Below are 26,543 nucleotides of genomic sequence, written 5' to 3'. Positions count from 1 at the left end.
CACTATGAGGGTGTCCAAATTCATAGGCGACACCATCACACCCAAAACCTCCCCTTCTTCCTAATCATACGAAACCCACGTGTTGCCGTTTCCACCAATAGGAAAGAGGTGGCTATTTTTCCTTATTTACTGTTTTCGCGCTGTCCTTAGAAGACGCTTTTTTTCTCTTTATTTGCAAAAATGTTATGTTGTAGACATTGAAAGAAATATTATATATTATAATTTGGCTCTTTAAAAATCTTCTGGGTGTGGAGCTTCTTTATGAAAACTAAAAACCTGACAGGACATCTTGGTCTCCATAGGGTGGCAGTAGCGGAGTAGCAGTAGCAGCGGAGGTACCAATCAGCCTGCCTGGTGACTGAGGAAGAAGAGCGGAGCACACAATGCACTGCACGGTTGACAAGGGTTGTGTCTCCCTGGTTTTCGCGATAAATCTCCAGTTCAGTACAAACTCTCGAAGAGGCAGCAGTGGAACCGACCTATTTCTTTCTTTATAACCTACACACTGGATTTAGCGAGGGAAAAAAAGAATTCGGTGACCGGAAACGACGGCGATTGGTCAAGCTTCTCCTAAACATTGGATTACAGAGGCTGCATGAAGGAGCTGCCCAGCCCAACGGGGCTCGGCCGACACCCTCGTTTATGGAAATCGACCCCGAGGCTTTGATGCTTGGGCCTCGGTTTTTTTCCTTTATGATGGAGGTGGAACGACTCAACAGTTTTATGTGAAGGAGAGGGATATTATTTCGTGGATGATTCGTAGAATAAAAACCCGCTTCCGTATTCTTCCTGCTTCCTCTTAAAAAATTAGAGATAGTTGGTTGTTGCTAACAGCTGGATTGGCTAACGCTGACTAGCATCCATGCTAATGTTACGTCTTTCTTTTGATGCGACTCAGCTACCACTATCGGCCATCAACAACCCGACAGGAGAAGATTTTGCCCTCTTGGCTGCTGATTATTAGTTATATTCACACTCCACAGCCCGGCTTATCAATGTTTACAGAAACGTTTTAAGAATAAAGTTGTATTCTTAGTTTGTCGGACTTATATTATTATAAATTGAATTAGCCGCGTATAGGCTAACTGACGTTCGCTAACAGCAGCCATTTACTATTTAAAGTAAAGCAGACAGCTCTTTTTATTCCTCGTAAGGCGTAAATTAGAGTAACTGTCAGTATTAAACGTTCAGTTTCACAGTAATATGCAACGTCTCGTAATAGTCGTTATCAGGCCTGGCTAACTAGCTAATCAATTTGCTACTAATTTTGTCAGCGTGTGCAGAAATTAAGGAAATCACAAACGGTTTGTTGATTTAATCTGTGCCGAAAACAGCATTATTTTCAATCTGTTACTCCTGCGGAGGCAATCTCGCCCTGCTTTGGGTGTAACACAGCCAGACTTGTGTTTTATTGTTTACATGTTTACAACTTGTGTGGTTATCGCTTGGATTTCCTGCTAGCTAGCACGCTAGCTAACGTTAGCCGTCAACGAGACACAATCAGCGATGTCCTGACATTCGCGTTAATGTCGCCGATGTTTTGAATTCCCATGTGGATGTAAGTTTGTTTTCAGATTTCAGAAATGACACTAACATTTCGCCGAGAGAACGGCACTGATGCCAGCAGCATACTGCTGTCAGAGGACGGTAAATAATAGCCACTGGTTTCCATTAACGCCATTTTAACAGAGGTTCTCGGAGAGGGCCTGTGTGGTGGTGTTTTTATTCGCGGTTCGGTACCTTCAATCGGGCCGGGACTTGCGTAAAAAAGTGCCTTTGGGAATCTCACCTAAGTTGCGAAAAGGAGGTGGCATTTGAACATGGAGGGCCCGAGCCGAAACACCGGATTCAGGCAGAGCCGGCGATCCCGTTCCCAGCGCGACAGGGAGCGGCGGAGGAGGCGAGTGGATCTGGCCGAGGAGCGGGCCACATCCCTGTCCTCGGGCTCCGATCGGGAGGCATGTGGGACCAACAGCGTGCTGGGTCCCGGTGGGAGAGAGTGCCGACCAGGGTTTGGCAGACACAGGCCTCCACGCCGGAGGAAGAGGGAGTCTGTGTCCTGCGAGGAAGAAATCATTGATGGCTTCGCTATTGCGAGCTTCATCAGCTTGGAGGCTCTGGAGGTGATTGTCATAATTTGGTGTTTTTTACACCCCACTAATCAGCTGTTATTCATGTGTACTTTCAGCGTTAGTGTTCGGTGGGGATTTGGCACCCTCCTTTCCTCTAATTTATTAAATAATCACCATCCTCGTAGGTGGTTGCTTTAATACTCATCTTTGTAAATTAAATCATCCAAGGGTGTGAAGGGATGCAGATTGAGCCCCTAAAGCGTGACAACAATCCACTCCCCAATCCTCTGATGGCTCCTGGAGAGGCCTCAATTATTCATGATCTAATTTTTAGAGGTGTTGATGAGCTGTGAAGTGGCCTTTGTAGATAAAGCAAGAACAAGAAATACATTAAGAAAAGATCGTTTAACTATTTTCTGAGTTTGCGCTGTCACAAAGCTTTCTTCAGACTCTCAAGATTTAAAGTCAGGACGCATATCGATGTCAGTACCTCATATTGAATCCAGTTTTGATTCTAAAGGTGTTAAATAAACCAGTAAATGCAGATAATACTGACTCTGCCCCCAAGTCTCCCCAAAATGCCCATTTGGAGAAGAACAGTCCCTGATATGTATTTGATGGGTTTTCTGGCTCAAAATTAGGCCTTTGATGGGTGACTACACGCATAAGCATGACTGATTCCCATATAGTCATAAAAAGTGTATGTTTCCCCTGATTTTTCCCTATGTGATAAAAAGCATGTGCCAAAGGTAGATCAAGTTAAACCCAACTTCAAAAAAACTGTACTGCTTTGGCCCTTTGGTGGAAGACCAATTTTTTGTATGTAGCAAAAAAAGTACATTTTACGTTTAATTATTTACAAGATGTTGGCATGTGGTAATTTGTGGATAATCTTTGATAGTAGTTTAATCTGCCTTTGTGCTGATGTCATTTGCGTGCGTCTTACATCTGCATCAGTTTGAGGAAGCAAATTATTTGCCAATAGGTCCCACAGTAAAACTGCCCATTCACACACATACAGCTGCGCTGTTCTTCTAGGTAACTTCATTTTACAGTCAAATGGACCCATGAAGTATTAGAAACTGCTAACAGAGAAAAAGGAAAGAGACCTGCCAAAAAATTTACTGCTCTATACCAATGAAACGTCGTAAGTCCCTTTTGTTTAAAAAAAAAAAAAAAAAGAAACCATATCCTGTCTGTAGTTTTTCTGTAAAACATTTTTAAAAAGGGACTTTTCCAAATTACACAAACAGACTGTGTTAGTTTGCATGAATTTACCTGCAATTCATGCTGAGTTTATTTGCCTTTTTAAGTGTAATCTAAGTAGTTTTGCTCAAAATGACCCCATGGAAGTGACTAATAACGATTGGTCTGTAGTTAAGGCACACAGTTTGTGTAACTTTACTAATCAACTAACTAATATATTAGTTTTCTTTTTAATTTTGGCCATTGAAAACACAAATATATTTAAACTTGAATAAAAGTTGGGCCTAATATAAAATAAAACTCGTCAATGTTTTAAATGTGGGACATACAGTGCTGTATGCCAGTCAAATGTTTAAAAAACAACAACAACAAAAAACTAGCAATTTTTAGATCTCGGGTATAAGGAAATGTATATTTAATGTGGCTCTTTTTGGTGAAGGAAAATCAGCATAAACTAAACTTTTATAAGTGGGTTCAATTTACTCCAGTTTAAAATGCATTTTTATTTTTCAAATAGCTGAAAATCACATACTGCATAGCTTTTGCGGTAAGCGTAGGTGAACCAGTCATGCTTATTTTTTTTGCAGTCACTCCTGAAAGACGAGAAATATCCTGCATATGCGTGTCATATCAGAGTTGTGCCGTCTGAAAAACGTGCCTTTGGTGGTGACTAACAGTGATCAGTCCGGATGTAGTTAAGGCAAAGAGTCTGTGGGACCATACTTAACAGAAGTCTGCAGATTTTCCTGTATTTTAGGACTCACTGTAAATGGTTATTTCTGTCAAATAAGATTAAACAAAATTGTCAACTTAAAGCAAAATCAACATCAACTTTCAATGTAATTTGATTGATTTGCTCCATTGAACCTTTTCACCATTACTCTCTTTGACCTTTATATTGTTTGTGACATTCCAGCAACTGGTTAAATTTATCAGCAGTTTTCTGAAAGAGTGATTTTTTTCTTTACTCTGTTTAAATAATTTTGTTGTTGTAATTTGTCGTTGCCTTGAGGGCTGATACTTTCCAGCAGTTCGTCAAAGAAAGGCGACAAGGCTGAATAATGATTGTTTGTAGCGGAGATGCGTTACTCGTCTCACCGCTCCGCTGATTTTTCTTCTCACTGCTGGGGGTATATAAGTAGGGAAGATAAATGGCCAGAAAAATGAGAAACCATGTACACTCCTTACTGTAGATTTTTCTCAGAAAGGTATTGATTAAACTCTTGAGTAATTGTTTAGACTGTAAGTTGTTATATCAATTTTATTTATCCTCTATAGAGAAATTTTGGTTGCTCTTAAAGACACGTTAAGTTCTTTTAACCAGTTTAACAATCAGTTTCTTTTTCTCAAGCAATTTGGACTTTTTTCTTCATTAAATGGTCCAAATATTTCAGTCAAATAAGGTTGTTACCTGTAGTTATTCCTCAAAGACTTATTGTGAGCCAAGAAAAATGTCATACATATTTATTTATTGCATATCAAAGTTTTTATTTGCTTAAAATGTGCTGTTGGGGAGTGACTGCATACCTAAATATGATTGGGTCGCATGTAATAAAGAGGGCAAAAGTATTACCTTATATTCTTTGGTAAAAACTCTGGACACCACAGGTAAAAGACGCCCTTTGAAAGGGAGGTCATGTACAATGCTTCAGTTAAATATATTGTCAAAACAAGCAATATAATTGAGTCCACACACAAACAGCTCCAGTAATATCCTCATGCTGGCTCATCTTTTTTTTTTTTTTTTTTTTATGAACAGCAAAAATTAGGACTAATAAGCCTGTAGCTTGCCTTTGGGTCTTTGGCCTCAGGCTTACACATTAATGCTTATTTATCCACATTTAAATCCACATATTTTTTCTCCTCCTTATCAGATGGACTGTTCTTTGAAGCCCAGTCAGCGAACTGATATGCTGGGAAGGAGGAACAAGGGGAAGAGAGGGCCGGAGGAGAACGGCGGAGGACCCCTGTCAGAGCCGGAGGAAGGAGCCCCGCCCAGCAGCTATTGGAATAATAGTAGAAATAAGAGAAGAAAGATAGAGGTGAAACTGACTTTACTACCATGTTAGATGTCACTGAGATAATTCCTAATCAAACACACAATGTTTATACTTCTGTAGCGGTAATCACCTGTATATCCTGCTATTGAGAAAATGACCTTGTAAAACAGGTTCACATTCACGCTCTTGCACGAATTTTGACAACACCCATCGTCCAGGCAGTCCAGAGTGATTAATCACATCCATGAAAGGTTTAGAGCTAACTGAAACTCACTGAAGCTTATTTTATTCCTTTTTTCCCCCCTTAGGGGCAACCTCTGGAGACTGGCTATATTGTAAGTTTCTTTTCTGCTAATGTCCAGTGTTTCCCACACAGACTTTATTTGGGCATGCCTCATTTACTAGACATGAAGCTCTACACAGTATAGCCTGCCATTACTTAAATTGCACACTTTTATTTCTTAGCGTATTAACAGTGTCATAATTATAACATTTGTTTAACTAATCCGACATAACAATCTTTCTCTACTCTGTCCATGAGTGCACTGCTGTAAAGGAAAAGGCTGTGCTTTGTTTAGAACACAGAACATATTAAATGTTATGAAAATATCCATTTTATCATTCGTGACAAACATTATCTGTATGTCATAGACTTAAAAATCATGTGATCCACATGGTAACAAGGAGACAAAATAATTTAAAATTTCTGAAACTATTACAATAATACTTGATGGAACAAATAGTGAAGTAAAAAATATAAATGGAAAAAGCAAAGAAAAGTTGGAGTCCATGTATTTCTGCTTGCATGCACACAGGCATACGTGGATGTGCAGACTGTGTCCGCTGATGTGTTGCAAAGCATGCCCAGCAGGTTTTAGTTTCCATTAGATTGATCTAATCTCTTCCTGTTAAGATCAGTCTAAATAGTTGAGCTTGTCTCAAACTTGAGATATAACTGGAGGCATTTCCCCTGGAAAAAAAAGGGTTTAGATTTATTGATCTACTAAAGTAGATATAAATCCCTTCTGAGTTGCATTGGGAAGGCCACAGTGTTAAAAACATGCAGAGCTACCTGCTTGGGGGGGGGGGGTCCCTTGTGAATAGGGGAGCAGCCAAAAATAGACTTGCGCTGAGAGAATGGGATGATTGATTTACATGAGGACAATCCTGCTTGCTCTCATTTTAATCCCTCTGATGTCTAAATCATCATCTGTGACAGCCCCAACTCTAGCTCCTGTCCCTGTATTACGAGAAAGGCAGAAAGGACTTTAAATGTTTGTTTTCTTTGGACACCTGGTATGATGCGACACTATAACAGAAATACAACAGGCAGAGCTGAAGATGCTAAGAGTGACCAGGATGAACAGGATTAGAAACGAGTATTTCCGAAGGACAGCTCAGGTTGAGCAGTTTGGAAACCAAAGTTAGAGAGGTGAAGCTGAGGTGGTTTGGACATGTGCAGAGGAGGGATAGTGGATATACTAGGCAGGAGGAAAAGAGGAAGAGCTCAGAGGAAGTTCATGTAAAGGAGGGGACACACACACACAGGGTTGGTGTGACAGGAGGATTCAAGGGGTGGATGGAGGCAGATAATCTGCTGTGGCAACCCTTAAAAGCAGCAGCCGAAATAAGAATTGTCATTTAGAATGATTAGTGTCTTTATCCTGAGATAACAAGACTTTGGAGTTTGGCTTGAAAGTGAAGCTGGCACGAGAGGCAGTTTATTATCGCTCTGCTATTTATTATCATAACGTGTACATAATCTAATTTATTTAAGAAAATATGTGCCCCACAGATAGTTTACTTTGCGAGTCATGTCACTGTGATTTAAAAAGTTAATCTGAAAACATGGTAAATGAATTGGAAAATGTAAAACCGGGAACATGGTGGGAAATAAAACAAATGACTCTAAAATATGAGGAATCAAGGCAAAATATTAATAAGCAAAAGAATAGAATAAACCCCACTAGGTTAATATTTTAAAATATAATTCTGTGGGGAAACACTGTTGTGATGAAGTTGGTTTACATTCGTTGGCTGACATATTCTAATAAACATAAATGTTTTCTTCTGCCTTATTTTCCTCTTTCAGTGTGACACGGAGAGTGACACGGGAGACAAGGTGTGTGTGGTTTACCAATATTCTTATCAAGAGTTTCCATGTTTGGTTATGTTTGTGTAGATAAAATTATTATTATTAGAGGGATCCTACCACAGTCATGTTCTCTTCAGTTGTAATCTTAAAAAATGTGTTGATTAAAATGGAGACTCGTTCTAATAAAATCCTCCTCTTGTTTTCCCATGTAGGCCTCCGACAATGACATGGATCCAGTGTTCACAGTCAGCACTAGGAAAGGTTTGAGAAATTTACTATTGGCATTTCTTTCCTGCTGCTTTACATTCAGGAAACGCTGAACTGATGTGTCAGTCAGTGGGCTCCCACAGGGCTAAACTTAGATCTTAACAGAAAACGAGTTTGTTTTTACAAACAATTGTTTTCGTTCTTTTAGTTATTACACAAAGTGGAGCTGATTAAAATCTGCAGATAATGAAATGAGAGAATACAGACATGTGCTGCATACGGAAACATGAGGTGGAAGGAAACGTTAGAAAAATATTTTGGAGACCTGGAGAGGGTACAGAAGATGGTATCGTCACTGTCTGAGACTTCTTTTAATCTCCAGCAAAAGTATTGTTAGATTTAAAATAGAACCCACTTGCTTTTTGTTTCATTTACCTCAGTTTATTTTATTAAGATAAGAAAATACCATCTTAAATACAAACTAAAGAAGACAAAGAGCCACTGCTACTCTGCATTAAAAGGAGCTGCTTAAGGTGGTTTGGGTATCTGACTCAGACAACACCTCCTAAATGAGGCATTTTACGCATGCCTGCTGTGGAGGAGACCCAGAAAACGCCTTCTTATCCCCCACCAGAAGAAGTGGGGGAGCTGGCTGGGTGAGGAGGTCTGGGCCTGTCTTAGACTGTTAGACTGAGACTCTGATCCGGACCTGGAAAAGTGATATAAAATGGATGGATAAACCCATCAGTGGTTATTCAGTTTTGTTGGATGTATTCATCAAAGGAACAATTATGAAAACAATTATAAACATAAATGTGTATGCTTTGTAAACCTTTCAGAAGCTTAATGGTCCTGATCAGACTCCTCCACTCCCAGTATCACAGTCACAGGTAGAAAGGGGTGCATCCAAAGTCCTTCTAGAAACAAGTTCAGCCACCCTGACAGCTCTTCTGTACATTTATTTAGATGCCTTATTTAAATTAACTTTAATTTAAATGGTCATTTGGATATAATAAACTGCATTTCTGCAACCACTAGTAAAATATGATTTTAAAAAATCATTTTGTCATAACTTATACTTGGTGTTTAGTTTCATGACATGACTTATTTCGGCAGAGACACCATGCTAATTCTTGTTCTGGACAGGAATTAAAGAAAAGCCAAGAAAACGGTTATGTTTTTAACCAGTTTTGTTAAATTAACTTGACTAAACATGGACATAACAGCAAGCAGGACAAACGCCATCTCCTAAAGATGTTCCCATAAATGGCACCGAAATGTTGTTAGAGACGCAGCAAAGATTTTTAATATATGACTGTTTAGTTTCAAACATTTACCCGCCTGTGGCAGACGGCTGATCATCTTTTTTTCTGCTGCATACTCAGATCCAGGTCCATGTTTTTATGGTTAATTGATTAGGTTATTAAAAACTGTGTACCACTCTGTCTTTGACTTCTAAGGAACATGAGGCTAAAACATTGAGATGGCAGTAAGTTTGCAGGAATTCATGCTGACAGTGGAGGTGGGGGCAAAAAAGTATTTAATCAGGTTGGAACATCGGATTGTTGCGTCCAAATTTTTTAACTTTGGGTTTAATCACACTCAAGTGGTCAAGCCAGTTTTGGCTGTTCTGAGGGTGTTTTGCTTTGGAAGACCTTTGTCCTTCCTGCAGGAGTTGAGAAATTGCTGACTGGTTTTCTCTTCTCTCAGTTGTCGATCCCGCCCCTTCAAACATGGGCTCATCTGTGGGCAAAAGCTGCCCGTCTCTGCCGGTGCGCTTTGGTGGCGTCTCACGGTTAATGGTGACTCCACGGGTGTCTGGGCTGGAGCGAAGTCAGGAGAAAAACCTGGAGCCACACTTCCCTGAGCCGGTTTCTTCTTCTACCTCTTCCCCCTTCTTCCCCGGCCTGCCTTCCCACTCCCCGGTCACGGTGCCCCGGTCCAGCCCAGTCAACGGCGGCAGCCCCCACAACAGCAGCCCCCCGCTCTCCAAACCCAAGCCCTCTTTGCCCCCTCGAACTCAATCCATCTACAACAGGTATGAAACATACTGAAAACTGAAGCTCAATTTCTTCTTTCATCCCTCTGATGTCGTCTTCTACATCTCTTTGGCTCAACTGTTGTGTTTTGTGTTTGTGTTTTCTCGGCGGCAGCAGCACCCCAGTCAAGCCTCAACCGTCTGCTTCATCTGTCGGGACGTCCTCATCTTCCATTCTTCCCCCACCTCCTTCCGCCAGTGTTTCTCTGCCCTTCTCAAGGGGCTCAGGATCCTCAGGGCCTCTCCGACCCCCATCCCGAACCAGCTCTGGAGCATTGTTCACATCCTCACCTGGCCTTCCTCCGCCTCCACCTCTGCTGCAAGGTACAGCTCACCCGACAGAAGCGGGTACAGCAAAACAGAAATGCTTCATTTCACCGTTTCAGTTGTTTATGGGAATGTGATGACTAATGTGTTGCAAAAATAAACCAAACCCAGACTTCCCCAGGCGGTTGTCTGGGTTTGTCTGGGGTGTTGAGGAAGTTGTGTATTGATGAACTGAGATCGGGTCTCATAGGCACAGCATGTGTTGCATAAAGTAGAAGTTGCATGTAAGTATCACTTCAGTAGTTGTAACTCTTTTGTTCATGTATCTGTGAGATTAACTTTAGTTTGTGTTTCCCACACACATACCTGGTTTATTAACCTTTATGAGTATTTGGCAACAATTTTAGGATTTGTTTTTCTTTTCATCTGGCAAAAGGAAATCATGAGCAACCAGCTCTTATTTTGAAAGTTGAGCCATCCTTTGGTTCTCATGTTTTCAGCTTTGTTTATGGCCACTGTGTTGGTTGTGGTGCACACCAATTATCATTGTTCTCACAGATCTGTAACCATTTATACAGACCTGGCAGTCTTTTCCTAAACGATGGGTGTCACAACTCAGAGAAAACCTCAACTTCAGTACTGACACAGGAATAGAAGAAGTCAAAACAGGAAGCAGAATGATTAGAGGGTTTTTTTTTTTTTTTGTTTTCTTTTTCCCAAAGCTGTTGTTTCAGTATCTGCCCCTCTTATAATCTCTCCGAACTCCTGCCTTGATATAGAATTCAAATGACAGTAGAGACTGACCCACTTGCACACTTGTCTCAGCCTGGTAAAAATTAGCAGTAATATAACACCAAAGCCTGGTGCACGCCTGCATATTTTTAATTTTTTTTGTCACTCTTGGTGTGCTCGACCATTCGTAAGGGCAACTGCTGTTGCAGCTTTCATCAATATCTATTAGCTGCTTCCACAAAGAGGATCTTGTCCACTCTGTGATATAAGTGCAAACCCTTGAGAAAACCTGGGCTGTAACAAGTGTTTATTTCCACCTATAGTTTTTATCAACAACCTTTTTTTTTTCCTGACATCAACAAGACAAATATCTAAATAAAAACTGAGGCAGGAGAACAAAAACTATGATGGCACGAAAACACGAAATGCAACACGAAATGTGGCAGAGAGATGAGATCCAATCAGAAGTAATCTGCTTGTGTGGTAAGATTAGACGTGTACATTTGAGTTGCTCTCAGGAAATCTTTTCAACTAGCGCCCATGCTCCCTGTTTCTCACGAAAATGCAACAAAATGACACATGGACACATTTTGTATTTGATGCTGAGGAAAATAAGACTTTAGAAACTCTATGGAGGAATTCTCACTGTTAAAAACACAGCAAACTTTTACACTTTATATTAACTGAATAAACTTTATATTTAGTCTACTATAAGCTTATGACCTTTAGTCCACTGAAACTGAAGAAATTTAGTGTCTTAAATTCTGATTAATTTATATCTTGATGCACAAGCTCACGCAAAAGACCCTTAAGAATCAGCTACGTCGTAGATTCAAGGCAGAAGTCTAAATAAGCTTGATTGGAGCTTGAACTTGTGGATGACTGGTTGGTGTGCGTCTATGCTGAACTTGCAAGCAGCTACAGAGCAGAATAAGGGCTACCTGTGCCAGATGCAGTTGTGGTGGTGTAGTTAGAGTTCTTCTGCTAGATAAGACTCCCTGAAGAAGCAGGTAATGAATAATTTGGTGCTTGATAAACAAAATATTCACAGATCAGAAGATTTACCTCCACACATCCCTTTTAAGCATTGTTTGAATTTCTGAACTTGACCGCCAGTGTAAACAGAATTTTATGTTCTTTAATTTATTTTCCCGTTGCCTTCCACTAATTACTGCCTCGTTATTCCAGCAGAGCGTGAGGGCAGACGCAGCGTCCCCGGGGCTGAAAATAACCCGGCGGGCCGCTCCACTCCAGGAGGCCCAGCAGCGCCGAGCTCCACGCAGGGCTCATCGAGCCGGACGTCTCAGAACCAGACGAGCATCCCGGCGATGGCGTTCCAGTTCCATCAGCACAACCACCAGCACCAACACACGCACACGCATCAACACTTCACGCCCTTCCTGACCCCAGCTACGGCGTCTCCGATGGTGAGAAAGACTCTGCTGTTTTACTCCTGTTGTAAACTCCACTGCAGCTGGAATGTGTTGACCCATCTCAACTGTTTTTGTCTTTTTAGTTCGATAAGTACCCAGGCAAAATGGACGGGCTGTACCGACACACTGTGAGTATCTGAGAATAGCTGTCAGGGCATGGAAACGGGAACTAAAACTGTAGCTGTATTTTGAAAGTTGTGTACCGGCCACTAAGGTGTGTTTGTGTTTGTGCCAGATCTACCCAACGTACACGCCGCCCTCAGTGCAGGGTATTCAGATTCCCCCTCCTCCTCCTCCTCCTCCTGGGCATTTCAGCTCATTGCAAGGGGCATTTCAGCCAAAGGTGAGGAAAACTCTCCTTGTGTCCGTGTGTTAGCATGATGTTTTTGTTTTTTTTCAGGCGATAACTTCCACGTCACGGTTTATTTGAGCTCCCTGTGATGACAATGTCACAGTGTAACAAGCACTAGAGGCAAATTTGCCAACAATCCAGTTTTTCGCAGGTTTAAACGAGGAAGCTTATATTTTAAGCTTCCTCGTTTTGTTGTTTCTCCCAGAAACTCCAGTAATTTCGACCAGTAACCTATCACACTCAAGTTGGAATAACTATAATAAATGCATCCGTTTGCCTTAGGGCTCAGTCACACCGGTTCTAGAGGTCTGTGTGAGTGATCCCCTACTGTTTGGAGAGTTGCTTGAAAGCAAGTGCAAATAATTTGGCGTCAGCTGTACAATTTACAGGTGCCAGGTTTTTGGTGATTCGCCCTCTCCAGCAACCACTGGCCAGATGCACATTTTTGCAGCCAGAGCGTCACAGATAGGTCCCTAGTGTGTGACTGAGTCCTTAAGTGTTTTATTTGACAGAATTTGTTTGATAGAATTCAACACTTTCAGAGCAACCTGGGAACCCATAACCTGATTAAAATGGCACGTGTGCAGCTAACCTCTGCGCAGGCAGAAGAGTTAGATGCTGAATAAACTAGTTCACTGTTGACCCATATGTGCGATGTGTTTGATGTGTGCCACGTCCCAGCAGGGAAACGGCAACTTCATCTCCCCATTTGAAGCTGGTGGTGGTACAACCGCTAAAATGAATTGCAAAAGGATGTTTTGTCATAGCGTAGAGGTGCAGGCAGATGATTTCCTGTAAAGCAAGAAATGTCAAATTTTTGTTATGAAGTAATTAAATTTAAGTGCCTTTGTTTTTAATAATGTTGATTGACATTTTGCTAATTTAATCAGGAATGCCTGAAGCCTGTTTTCTGGTCATTTTCTTCTGTTTACATGTAAATTATGTGTATTTTTTGCCTGTTGAGCTTAACGGGCTTTTTGCAACCATTGCCAAATGTTGATCGGGTACTTGACAAATCTAAATCTTCCTTTTATGAGAAGGAAACAACTTGAACTTAATTTGAACCTTACCAAGGACGTCCAGGTGGTGTTAATGAAGTAAATCCAGTGCACTGTGAATTTGTGTCTCAGCCACTCAAACAATTTTGGTTTTGAACTATATTTCAAATAAAACTAGATGTAGAAAAAAAAATAACATTTGCAGCCAATTTTTCTACCAAATTAAGCAGCTGAAAAGGCAGACCAGACCAGAGTGCAAAAAATATTTCTTTAAAGTGGCACGTTCCTATTCTGCATCAGTGTGTTTTTATCTGTCACATCAAATCCTGGATTTTCAAATCTAAATGTTGACAGGTATGACTAGAGGCTAGTCGAATGAGCGGCACTCATCTAACAGCATGGGTGCTTTAGTTAACTGTGACTTCCTAAGGCTCTTGCAGTGTCTCTTGGGTTTGACCTGGCTGCATTAGTTAGAGTAAAAATACATTAATGTTAGCGCTAAGAGAGCAAAGAATAACGCCAGGTGTAGGCTGTGGCTCATGTGTTTGTGCTGTGTCAGTGATAGCCTCTTTGTCCCTCAGGGAACGGGTCCTGATATACAACGATTTGGGGTTGTGCCTTCCCACCTGCAGCCCAAAGACCCCAGGGTAAGGACACTGCGCTTTACTCTCGCGATGGCAAATTTGCAGTATAGGCTAGGATGTGCTGCAGCACAGTCACTACAGCAGAAACTACTCCTGAGAAAGAGCAAGATGTGCAGATTAAAAGTGGTTTTACACTTCTCTTCTCTTGTAGCTTACTGAACACTTTGGGACATCAACATTGAAAATCACAAATGTAAGCAGAAACAGATGTTTTTGAATCCCTCTGCTCCTTTCAGTTCTTTAGTCTGCATCACTGTCTCACAACTTCACGCACTCTTTGCACTAATCTCACTTGTAATCTTGACTACTACTGGTCTATTTTCTGCTCTTGCACACTCGGTTAGATTTTTCAGACCTAGAAATTATGCTATGATGTATGCGGTTATTCTTTTCACCGCCTTTCCTTTTTTAAAAATATATACATAACCAAACTTGAGCTGGGCCCCAGATTTTAACTTTTTTTCCTGCTGCAAAACCTCAAGCTTGTATGGAGGTTAGAAAAGATATTCTTGAACTGCAGGATCTGCCTCTGTGTACAAAGGCTTTAAAGTTGTAGATTCAAGATTTGTAGAATTACACAGTGTCTTTTTTGTGCTGCGCAGAAACCAGGAAAATGGTGTGCTATGCATGTTCAGGTGGCCTACATGATCCACAACCATCAGAGAAAAGTAAAGGTGAGTGTCTCTTACTGACATCATGTGGGGAGAGATTTAATTGCCACTATGCAAAGATGACAGTATGAGGTTTAACTCTTCTGCCCTTCATTCAGCTCATGCAGGCTGATCCTCACAAACTGGACTTCCGCAGTGACCCGCTGGCCCGTTTTTCTGGAGCCGGTGGACTGGGCCCAATGCCCTTACCTCCTGCTCATGACCTGACCAGACCTCCCAGTCTGTTCTCAGCTGCAGGTGCATGCCTTTTTAATGTTTCAGTGTCCCAGCTGGTAAAATGTAATTTATTTATTTATGTCTGTGCACAGATTGTTGCTGTAAATAATGTGCAACAAGACAAACAGGATTAAGGCTGTCAGTGTCTTTAAAATCATAATTCTTTGTGGATTTAATGGTTAACAAGTACAAATCTGTGCTTTAAACTAGCGTGTGAACATTGCATTTACAAATCCAGGCTTCTTCAGTATCCTCACAAATGAATTTCTCGTATTCTGCCAAGAAATTGAAAACTACATAAACAAAAATTATAAATCCCAGCCGTCACATCCCTAAGTAAATACTGCTAATACTACAACTTGTTTGCTATTGCAGCTGTATTGGTGTTTAATGGATTTGAAGCTAGTCAACAAAGTATGTGCAATATCTGCAAGTACTGCTCTAGAATTGCACAAGATGGCAAAAAACACAAACAGCGGTGATAAGTCCAAGACAACGAACACTGGAGAGGAAAAAAACAAATCAAGAAAAACCCCTCAAAAGATTTAAAAGTGAAAACTACAATCAAAGCTTGGTGCATTTAATTATTTAAAACGAATAAAGCAACATTTACTAGTTTTCCTAGATAATATCAATGTTATATTCCTTATTGATAATACAATTATATTAAAAGCATACCATACAAAATGTTAAATGAATGACGTCACTGTTTGCAACCAGAGCAGCAATCAAAAGTTTGTTGTTTTTTGTAAAATTCAGTTTGAGATGAGTTTCCTCATTTCAGTTTAGTTTTTATTATTATTTTTAAGGTTTTGTTTTTTGTAGTTGCGTTATTAGTAGTTGTTGCTTTAAATGTTATAACTGGGACCAAAAGAGTGAGCTTTAGGATGATGGTGGTGATTCTGTGGTCAGTTTAAGAATACTTTTTCAAACTTATCAGCGAATCAGGGCCAAAGATGTGATCGGTTTCTTCTGATGTCTCTGATCACCGTTGGACTTTGTGTCCTTCTGTAGCTTTGCTGTTTGGTGTGTGAGTAGCATGTTGAGCTTGATTTGAATATTCTTGACATATTTTTTGGTTTTGTTTTATTATCTCTTTCCCTCAGGTCCAGTCAATCCACCCTCGGCTCCTTTCATCTCTCCATCAGCGCCACACTCGTCTTTCCTCGCACCGACTCCACACTTGGGTAAAATCAGTTCAAACTTGAAAGATTTTTATTTTTAACTCATGACAGTAACGTTTTTTTATAAATGTTTGGTTGATGAAACCAGTATTTTAGCTTGTTGTTGTAAAACTGTTTTTAATGGTTGTGTTTTAGATCTGTATGGCCGATCGCCGTCCTTCACCCCGCTGGGAGCTCTGGGTTCTGGTGCCTTTGGAGGACTTGGGAGTCCAACACTGGGTCAGTTTCTCAGCATCTCTACGCCTGATGTGCAAAGCTTAAAGGATCAGTTCAGAGTCTTTCAAATCTACCTGAATGTAGCCCTCACATGTCACACGGATGTTGAAAGAGTTTCTGTGGGCTTCTTAGTTCTTACTTCCAAATCAAAATTAAAGGTGTAAAAGTGCCTCTGCTCCACAGTTTGGCTCAGTCCAGATAAAACTGAACCACAGCTCGGTGTCCTTGTAGTATGGAGAAAGTGTTTTTTGGATGGTTCACACTTGGTCTAACAACATTACAACAACAGTTAACATTTTCTCACGGGCCAATAGAAGCCTTGCCATTGTGTATGAGGGGAAACGGTCCTTTCAGGTCGTATTGAATAAAAAAGGAAGTCTATCCAGTCAGATCAACCTTAAAACCCCAACTAGACCAAAGGAGCGTTTATTTATAATTCTCTTAGCCAACTAAAACCCCCGAACACAAAGCTCATCGCACACCGCTTTGTAGCTTGGCTACTAGCAGACATTTTAGTCTCTAACTACATAGGTAACCTGGAATGTATTCACCACCCCTCACGTCAATCAGGAATATTCTTCACTCCTATTCATTGTCCCGTTAGTCACTCACCTCAAAGTTGATCGTTGGGACCTGCCCTCGTCCCGTCACTAGTAATAGTTTTGCTGGATTTCTTTGACCTCTCGTGGCTTACTGTTGACACCACTTGAACCTTTATAATATTGACATATACAGCTGGGCTCCACCTCACTAATGGTGGTGTTGGTTTAACCGATGCTCAGTAATGGTCTAAAACCTAACAAACAAAAACACTAACTCGATGAGCGTTGGTGTTGCTTTTCTTGGATTCCTTTGACAACATGTTGGCCTCTTAAATAAGTTCTTGAGCTAAACTGTTCTGAGCTGCGTTTGGGTCACCGTAATCGTTCCATTTCACCACACAGGCCAGTAGGTGATCTTTTCCTAAAGGTTCAAAATCCACAGTTTGTGCAAACATCGAACAACACTTCAGCAGTCAGATGAATATAATGAATTGGATGTCTTCTCCCTGGCTGTTGTACAACAGGTATTGTGTGCTGATAACCTGATGAAATTATCAGGAAGTATCTCAGCTCTGTGCCTCGACAGGGAAATGCTGCTTGGGGAAACTGCCAAATATCTGTTTGGCTATCTCAAACTACTGAAGATAAACTTGGAAATTCATGTGGATTTTGCCCCCTCGTGTTTTAGTGTAGTCTCACATTTAATGGCTCATGTAGACAGGTGGGATAATTATAGTCAGCAGCAATTCAGCATATGTGTGACATGTGTGTTAAAACAGGTATTTAAATATCCAAACTGATCCTTTAAGTCCTGCTTCAGTGCGTGAGCTTTCTTAATGGTGTGTGGAGTGTTTCCACCTGGGTGACTGAGTTTTTGGAGTCTGTGATGATTTAATTTAATTGCCAAAGAAACATCTTAATTGTTTAGTTTAAGGACAGACCAAACTAGTCTTCACTCGTGTAGTGCAGCGAGGGGCTGTCACGATACTTGATGTCAGCTAGAGGTAAAGTTACAGGATCGAGGAGTCTGGAGGTCTCCCATTGAAGGATGTGAAGCACTATAGGACAATTGTAGTTTAAAAAAAAAGTCAAATCATTGCAATTCTATCAGTCACACTGATCTGTAATGTTGCTTAGAGCCTTTCAGGCTGAAAACTGGCCTGATGAGGGACGACTGTAAATGAAAGCACGACTGGCCTGAATGCTGTTAATGCTGTTAGGTCTAAGTTTTTATTCTAACCTTGTGCTATCAGAATTTGGGGAAAAATTCTACTGAAATTCTAACAAGCTAATAGCACAAAATGGCTTAAATAAGGATTAAAATTATATAAAGATCAATAAAATGGAATACAATAAAACACCTGTATTATATATTATGGTAATAATAAACAAATCTGGAATCAAAATAAATACAATGAAGTAAAACAAGCACAGATTTAAACAAATATGAACTAATATTATTGTATAAAATAAGATATTAAAATTACTTTTACTTTAAAGAACTGAGTGGTTTTTTTAACCTTATTTACCAGATGTCTCTGTATTTCCTTATTTCTGACTGTTTAATAAACAAATGTATTTTATTCTGATATAAGTGAAACTCAAATTTAAAAACAAAAACAAAAAACCTTTTTTTTTTTTTTTTTTTTTTAAATCCCAACAAATTCAACTTAATTATACTGGATTTTTTTTCCTGTATGTGTGTATATTTAAAAAACAAAACAAACAAAAAACAAAACAAACTGAGAACTACCCAAGATGCTTGGCATCTTTCCTCTGAGGAAAATAACCAGAAGTATTATTTATTTATACATTTTATTTTGTTTTGGTGTAATGGGCTTTAATTTGCTCAAGCATAAATACTTTTGGTCTATCAAAAATCTAAAAATATCAGGTTAATGCCCAGACAACTTAACAAAGACCTCTTTGCTTTAACTACATGTGGCACGGTCGTGGTTGCTTGGTATGTGTGGCCAGTTTTAATTCAATTCAGTTTTATTTAACACAGCGCCAAATCACAACACCAGTCGCCTCAAGGCGCTTTATATTGTAAAGTAGAGCCTACAATAACTGACAGTAGATCAGCTGTGCAGTGTTGACACTTCAGTCACATTTTGAGTTTTGATTTTGAAATGTGACGTTATCGTGCCACCCCTTACTGCAACACGTAAGATTAAATTAATCTTTAAATTGTAAAAACATCTGTCTGGGTGTGTTGGGGCATTTACTGTGCTAGTGAGACGACGATGATGATGATAATGATGATGATGAAGAAAGGAGGAGGAGATGGTTTTGACTTGTTGATTTGCACGACTGCTGGTTCACTCTGATTGGGAGCTTCTCTTTATGTCATAATTGTGTTTTCATGCATATAAGCTTGCGTTTTCTAACCTGAGGTGGCCTCCCCTGCCTAAAGTTTTACTGATTGATTTGATCTGCAGCTGCTACTTCTTTTATATTTACATTTAACAGTCTTATCTGCTCCTGTGGTGTGGGTGTTGGGCTAGCCGTTAGCTTCAGTAAAAACAGAAACTGAGGAGGTGGCTGATAAACATTCAGCATAGCCTGACACACTCATAAGAGAGATTTATGATGGTACCTGGTTACCTTCCCTGAAGCCAGTCGGTATAATTTGGGGAACTGAGCTCCTGTAACCCAGCCTCTCATTACTACTGTCTGTCTGTACAGCTTTGAGTGTTGACCAGGTTTGAATTTTTAACACTCAAAGGTCACAGTTTGGTATTTAACTTAAATTTAGGCTCATTATTTGTGCAAAATGTAAAGATTGTTAGTATACCCGAGGGGTTGTAAAGTCAGATAAATTAAGGTAAACTTTGAAGAAAGATCCATTTAGAAATGCCCTAAATTAAGTTGACTATAGCTTCAGAGATGCACAAACGTTTTTCAGCATCTGTTTTTGATTAAACTTTATTGTAAGCGTCCAAACAGACTGTAGAGAGACGCACGGTGACTGGCTGACTGATTCAACCCATATATTGTGTGGATTTGGCTGCAGGAAGGCCAAATAATATTACTGAACACTCTCATATCTATTAGATATTACCACATCTATTATTGAAGCTGTAGAAAATGTAAAAGGAAAAACAAGCTTGCTGAGATTAGGCATAAGACTAAGCTTTACGTGTGCTACAGCTGAGTCACTGCTGACTTCTGGCTTCATACAAGGTTGGAGAGGGAAAGTTCACACAACTTCCTCTAGTTTATATTCTTCCTGTCCTGCTTGGCCAAAGTGTACCGTCACGGTCCAGAGGAGGTGCAGGAGCCTTGTTCCCTCTCAGACAATGTGAATTAAAGTAATTAAAAAAAATATTTCTGGACATTTTATCCAATGAAACAAAACCTACCCTGGCTTTAAGTAAGAATTTAACTGAAAATCCATCTTATCAGCTTTAGATACCAGACTATTTGGATATTATTTGGTTGGTTTAGAGATTACATCCCTAGCCCTATGTTTTTACTTTCATTACTGGTACAGGTTTTGGGATGTTAGCCAAAAGTTTAGAGTTTAAACCCTGAGCCGTCCTTTTGCTTGTGAGCAGGGTAAACTAGTCTTCGAGCTCGGGCCGAGGTGTTTGTCATCATGCTTTTCTCCCCTCTTAATGCTTTTCTTTCCTGTCTCATAGCACAGCTACAGCTCAGCAGTCACTGTCACAGAGACATGCTGTGCTGGGCTTTGTCACTGATATACAAGTAAAAGGTTGGATGCATTAATTTGAGTAACGAGAAAGTCAAGTCCACCATGAACGTATGGATTTCTGTCCAATTGGAAAACAATCAGGGTTTGTTGGGAGGTTGTCCCATTGTTTAGTTGTGTTTGATCAACTAGACAAAGCTGGGCGAGTTAATAAAAGTACCCAGTACTAAACTATATCAATTAAAGGGTTACAAGAGGTTTGATTGTTTAGCAAGGGTCAATTTCTTTTGAAGATTTCCTTTGTATGTGCTGCAGAAGAGGGTGTTGAAGGAAGTTAAGCGTTAAATAACTGGACTTGTTACTGAGAGGTGTTTTTACTGCTTTCAGTTTGAACTGCTACTTTCTAAAATAATATTAGATGCTAACAATAATACTTGGTGTAAAGCATGTGTTTTTACAACCAGTAGATTATCAAATATTTAATGTGAAAGTCAAACGTGAAGATTTGCCTGTAGTGTTTTCTAACATAAAAAAAAATGTGTTTCATTTGCAGCCGGCTCCGTCTTTGGTCCTAAAGACTCACCAGCCAGTGTAGTCGGGGGCTTGTCTACCCCAAACCATCATGATCCCTGGAACCGTCTCCATGGTGGCCCGCCTGGATTCTCCGCCGGACCCAGCTGGGCTAAAGGAGCAGATAGGAGGGACGAGAGGGAACGAGTGAAGGAAGGCGAGAGAAGAGACATCCCTCACATCAAGGATGAAAAGGACAGGTATGAAATTAAACTGGTTTTAAGTCAGTGTAGGTTCTAAGTCATCCAGGTCATGGGAATCTTAACTGCTTGAGTTAAGGCAGCTGGACTTTGAACTACCAGCCATCTACAAGTCTTGAGATCTATTCTTACATCATTTACTTGATGGCAAGGTTGGCTCGTCGAATTCATGAAACTAAAAGTTCATTTGTCTTTAACTTAAGCCTTTAAGGCTAATTTATAAATAAAACAATACATTTTTTCTGTATTGTGTGGCATTATTTAGTGTTAATCTCGTCTCTGCAAATAGAATGCAAAAGTAATCACTCTGGGCCAGACTAAAAGCATTTTATTATGGTGGGTCATATGTTGGACTTCCCTGTTCCATGGTGTCCTGCTTGTTTTGCTTGGCTTTCACTCACAAACCCAAACACATGCCTATGACATGAGATACAAATGCACAATTAAGTCTTTGACGATGGCTGAAAGATTCATTCAGTCGTTTTATTTTACATGCATGAATACAGTCATGTTGGAAACCCACAAATATTCGCCTCTAACAACCAACCAAACAAGAAACAGTACAGCCGATACCTTGAGTCAAGTTACAGTTGCATATATTGACTTACCAGGAGATCCACAGAGGTTTAATACATTTCAATGCTGCCTTTATTTAAACTACTTATTAAAAAAAAATATCTGTATGCTTGACCGTGAGTCGTTGCAGACCAGCCAGCAGCAGGCAGAGAAGGGAACAGAGAGGAAAAACTTTTGAGTGTGTGAATTTACTAAATTAATGAACACGTTTGAGCTTGCATTAAAACCACAGACAGACAGCTGTTTATTCTAACAGTGGTGAACACAGCGCCCTTTAACAGCTGAGGTTGTGGGAAGGGAGTCTCTCTTATTGTGTTAGACAAGTTATTTACCTCGAGAAAAGTGTAAACCGTTACCAGCAGGTGCAGGGGAGGGAAATAATTATAGATCACCTGCTGAATTTGTAAGTTTGCTCACTCATAAAGAAATAAGCAGCTTCTAATTTTTATGGTCGTTTCATTTTAGCGGAGAGAGACAGAAACTTGACCAAAACTCCAGAAAAAACACACTACATAAAAATTACAAATTGACTTGCATGTCATTGAGTGAAAAAAGTATTTGATCTCCAACTACCCAAGCAGAATACTGGCTCACATAGATTGTAATCCCAGTCAATCAATTACAGATACTCCTGCCCTCATCTTGTTATGTATAAAGCACACGTGTCCACATGTTGATTTTCTTCCATTACGCTATTTTGGTGAGAAAATAGTGCTGTCAAGAGATGTCAGGGAAAGCTTGTAGTCCTGCTAGAAGCTTGGTAGGAAGGTGGGAACTGTTGGTGCGATTATTCAGAAATGACAGAAACATAAAATACGTTTGCAGCCCAAAACTGCACGGGAGGAGCTTGTTAATGATCTGAAAGCAGTTGGGACCAGTTAGCAAGAACACCATTGGTAACACACGACACCATGACCCAAAAAGCACCATCCCCACAGTTGAGCACGGAGGTGGAAACATTATGCTTTGGGGCTGTTTTTTGTGCTAAGGGTATGCGACGATTTCACCTCACTTAGTGGCCAATGATTGGACCCATGTACTGTAAATTCTTGGACGAGAACCTCCTTCCCTCAGCTAGAAGACTGAAAATGGGTTTTCCAGAATGACAATGGCCCAAAACGTACCACCAAGGCAGCCAAAGAAGAAGCACATTAAGGTCATGGAGTGGCCTAGCCAGTCTCCAGACTTATAGAAAACCTGTGGAGGGAGTAGAAGCTTCAGGCAGCAGCCAAGACACCTATTGGATTCAGTTTCTGTAAAGAGCAGTGGTCCAGAATTCCTCTTGAGATGTGTGCAGACCTGGTGACAAACTACAAGAAACACCACTGTGCTTGTCAACAAGGGTTTCTTCACCAAGTACTAAGTCATATTTTGCTTGAGGATTAAATACTTATTAAACAATCTATACTTTTTGTTGAATGCGTATTTTCTGGACTTTTTTTCCAATCTTGTGTCTCGCTCCACTAGAATAAAAGAATCAAAAAATTAGAGACAGTTCATTTCTTTTAAAGTGAGCAAACTTGCTGCAGTGTAACGTTCACAGAACTGGAAACTGAATTAAATTGTAATCTGTGTGGAAAACTGGTGTGGCAGGTATTAAGCTCTACTGCTTCAGGCCTCCAGTTTTAATATTAAAAATACAAATATCAGGAGCTTGAATGTTGTTTAAATATCTTCCAGCTGCTTAAAAATCTAGCATCCCCTGAACTTTGTATGCTTTTTGTTTTGCAGAGACATCCTGTACGGCCCACCTGTGAGGATATCTCCTTCCTATAAGCCCCGCAGCAGCACCCCAGTCTCACACATCAATGGCCACAGCAGCACCCTGGGGGGGACCATTGGACCTATTGAGGACCTGACACGCAGCTTAAACAGAGACAGAGACCGTGATAGAGACAGAGATGTGGAGAAGAGGCCAGTGCTGTCTGCGTCTTCAAGGGGGCCTCCTCTTGGATCTTCTTCTTTAGTAGCAGACAGGGACAGGCCGCGGTCTTCCTCATCTTCTGTGCTCACTCCTCCCCCACCTTCTAACCGCTCAGCCCAATCTCCCTTGGACCTGTACCCCCGCTCAGTGGCTTCCACACCGCACAACTCCCACAACGAGCCCTCGCACTCCCAAAGAGACGGTAGCCTTCCCTCTTCCTCCACTGCTTCCTCTTCTGTTTCTTCATTGTCTCAGACCAAGAAGCCTGATCGGACCTCGACGCCCCAGTCCAAACCTTCCATGCAAATTCAAGTGAAACAGGAGCGGAAGGAGGAGCCGGAGCACATCCCCATCTCCCACCATCCCCTAGCACCCAGCCACAGCTTTGACCGCCCCAACAGCCACCCTCACCACCCCAGTTCTGGCACCCCTTCTTCTTCCTCTTTATCTCTGACTCCTACTCCAGGTGTCCCTCTCCCACCACCTACTCCAAACCCACCTTCGCACCAACAGATGTCCCTGCTGGAACGCACAAGAACCATTGAAGCATATCTGGGGGGCGCAGTGGGTCCTGGAGGGTTGGTAGTCGGTCCTGGTGGTGAACGTTTTCCCCACGGTCCACCTCAAGGACCATCACAGGGCGCACATAGCTTCCCTTGGGACCCGTGGAGGGAGCAGCAACATCAGCATCGTAGGGAGGCTTTAGCATTTCGGTCAGACCATCACCTAGCCCTGCGACCTGAACATCACCTGGCTCAGCTGTTCCGGCATCAGCGCCTTTTTGAGGCAGAAAGGGCCGCTGTAGCCGCAGCAGTGGTGCCCCACCCACAGCCTTCTACCTCTAATGCCTCCTCCTCTGCTGTTCGCCCCGACTTCAGCCTCATGGCGCATCCCTTCGATCGCCATCCTCAGCTCGGACCCCCAGGAGGTGGGCTGATGGACGAGGAGCAGCGGATCCAGATCTTTAGGGAAGACTATCGTAATTTAATGCACCTGCACCTCCCTCCTGGCTCTCACCTGTCCAGCCCCTCTCACGCTGCTACTGCCCCTCACCTGGATCAGCTTCACCCTCTCGCCCACTCTCTCCCTCCGGGAGCTTCTGGTGCTCACCAGCACCACCCGGGCTTCTACTCCCGCCTCACCCCGCTCATCCCACCCCACATGGCCAACGGTATCCTGGCAAAGACCACGGCAGGCTTGGTGGGACCTCTTCAGGTGGGGGCGCCGCCTCCGCTCATTCCGTCCGTCACCAATCGGTCGGCCACACCCCCCCGCAGCTCTAGACTCGCAGGTCCAGGTGAGCTGGCACTGTACAGCGCCCACAAAGACGCAGAATCCAGATAGTACAGGGACAACACTGGAGGAGATTAAGGGAAATGTCAGGATCACTGTGCTGCTCTCAACCTGCCCCTTTTCCTCTTGCAGACTACTAAACCCCGACCTTCCAATTACACAACCAAACCACCCCCGCACCCCTCCAAACAATGTTTAAAAAAACAAAAAAGGAAGGAGGTGATGGTAGGAAGGGGAAAAAGCAAGGCATGGAATAAGCCCAATGGTTCTATCAGTGCAATTTAAAGGTACATTGTTTCTGTGCATCCTTGGTGTATTTTTATTTTATACTGAAAGTTTTCAGAAGAGGCAGAGGACAGCTTTTTCATTTGTCAGGTGAATTATTTTCCATACTTTTTTTTTTTTTTTTAAGCAAGCCTTTTCCACGTGGATTTGGAAACGACTTCCAGAGGGGATAAATGCCCAGGGGTTTGTTTGTCCACGGCTTGGTTAATTTATGGGATACTTCAAAGCCCTCCGCTACATGTATCAACCCTGCTTTTAGGTGTTGTGGGTGAGGGTTTATTTTGGAAATACAGTGGTAAAGTGGTCCTCTCTTCTGTTTTTGTTGGTGTGTCACTGCGCAAAGACAGATTACCGATGAGACCATTTCACGAAGATCATTCAGCATCGTACCTCAGTTTCCTGCTTTACCCCCCAAAATCCAACTTCAGACCCCTCAGCTTCAATTTTGACATTGTTTTGAAAAAACTTTTTTGTTTTTCTTTGTTGGTTTTCAAAGGATGAATGGCGAAATGAACTGTGCTACACTGTGAACACAGTGTCTTTAGAGCTTCCTGTAAGTGTTTCCCAGTCTCCTCTTGAATATACGAGCAGGACCAGATTATAGTAGTCTAGAGAAATTGCCTTTGTAATTATTATTCTTAACATTAATTATCTTCTATAATAATAAATATATTCACTGTTATGTTATTTGTCATTGTTTTGGGTATCAACCAGTACTCTGTCCCCGGGTAGTAATGTTTCAAATCATCCAGAAAGGCCTGCTTCACAGAAAACTCTTCAGTGCTTGTGAACATTAAAGCCACATCCATCGCAACCTCTGGCCTCTTCAAGGATCTCATCTGTGACTATAATGCTAAGAGAGAGAGAGGTTTGCCTGTGTGTCTCACTGGTTGTGTGTGTTATATCCATTTGGGAGTATGGGAGCCTTGTACATTGAACTGTCAAGTTGTTTCTTCAACAAAAGTAAGTTATATACATGGATAAGTGGGACGTGTGCTGAAGAACTGAAAAGGAAAAAAAACATATAAGGACTGTCAAAAGACAACTAGCAGTGGGTATCCTGAGAGGGAAAAGACTGGGTCGATTATTTTAATATGACCGTTTTATACCTTTCGAACCCCTCCCCTAGAGACCACAAAGAATAATTATTAAATGAATTGTTGTTTA

At 41.3% G+C, this 26,543-nt stretch overlaps 1 protein-coding gene across 6 annotated transcripts; it reads left to right on the top strand.

The window, feature by feature from the left end:
• Positions 1 to 216: 216 nt before the first annotated feature.
• On the top strand, positions 217 to 26,543 carry fbrs (fibrosin). Of its 6 annotated transcripts, none has more exons than XM_005913720.3 (18): positions 217 to 2,123; positions 5,153 to 5,320; positions 5,587 to 5,613; positions 7,371 to 7,400; positions 7,586 to 7,634; positions 9,291 to 9,618; positions 9,734 to 9,942; positions 11,809 to 12,044; positions 12,134 to 12,178; positions 12,286 to 12,393; positions 13,982 to 14,047; positions 14,196 to 14,237; positions 14,647 to 14,718; positions 14,814 to 14,952; positions 16,038 to 16,118; positions 16,251 to 16,334; positions 21,082 to 21,298; positions 23,606 to 26,543. In XM_005913720.3, the coding sequence occupies exons 1-18, from the start codon at positions 1,821 to 1,823 to the stop codon at positions 25,140 to 25,142; spliced, it is 3,741 nt and encodes a 1,246-aa protein (XP_005913782.1). In that variant the 5' UTR covers positions 217 to 1,820; the 3' UTR covers positions 25,143 to 26,543. The 6 variants fall into 6 exon arrangements, with proteins under 6 accessions (XP_005913782.1, XP_005913783.1, XP_005913784.1 ...); XM_005913719.3 differs by having other exon boundaries at positions 218 to 2,123; positions 9,737 to 9,942; positions 11,806 to 12,044; XM_014335877.2 differs by having other exon boundaries at positions 218 to 2,123; positions 11,806 to 12,044.

Source organism: Haplochromis burtoni, unplaced genomic scaffold (assembly GCF_018398535.1).
Source record: "Haplochromis burtoni strain Fernald_Lab_line unplaced genomic scaffold, NCSU_Asbu1 Contig_6, whole genome shotgun sequence".
Taxonomy (NCBI): Eukaryota; Metazoa; Chordata; class Actinopteri; order Cichliformes; family Cichlidae; genus Haplochromis; species Haplochromis burtoni.
The sequence above is the reverse complement of the archived record's forward strand: the minus strand, read 5'-3'. Positions and strand labels throughout refer to the sequence as shown.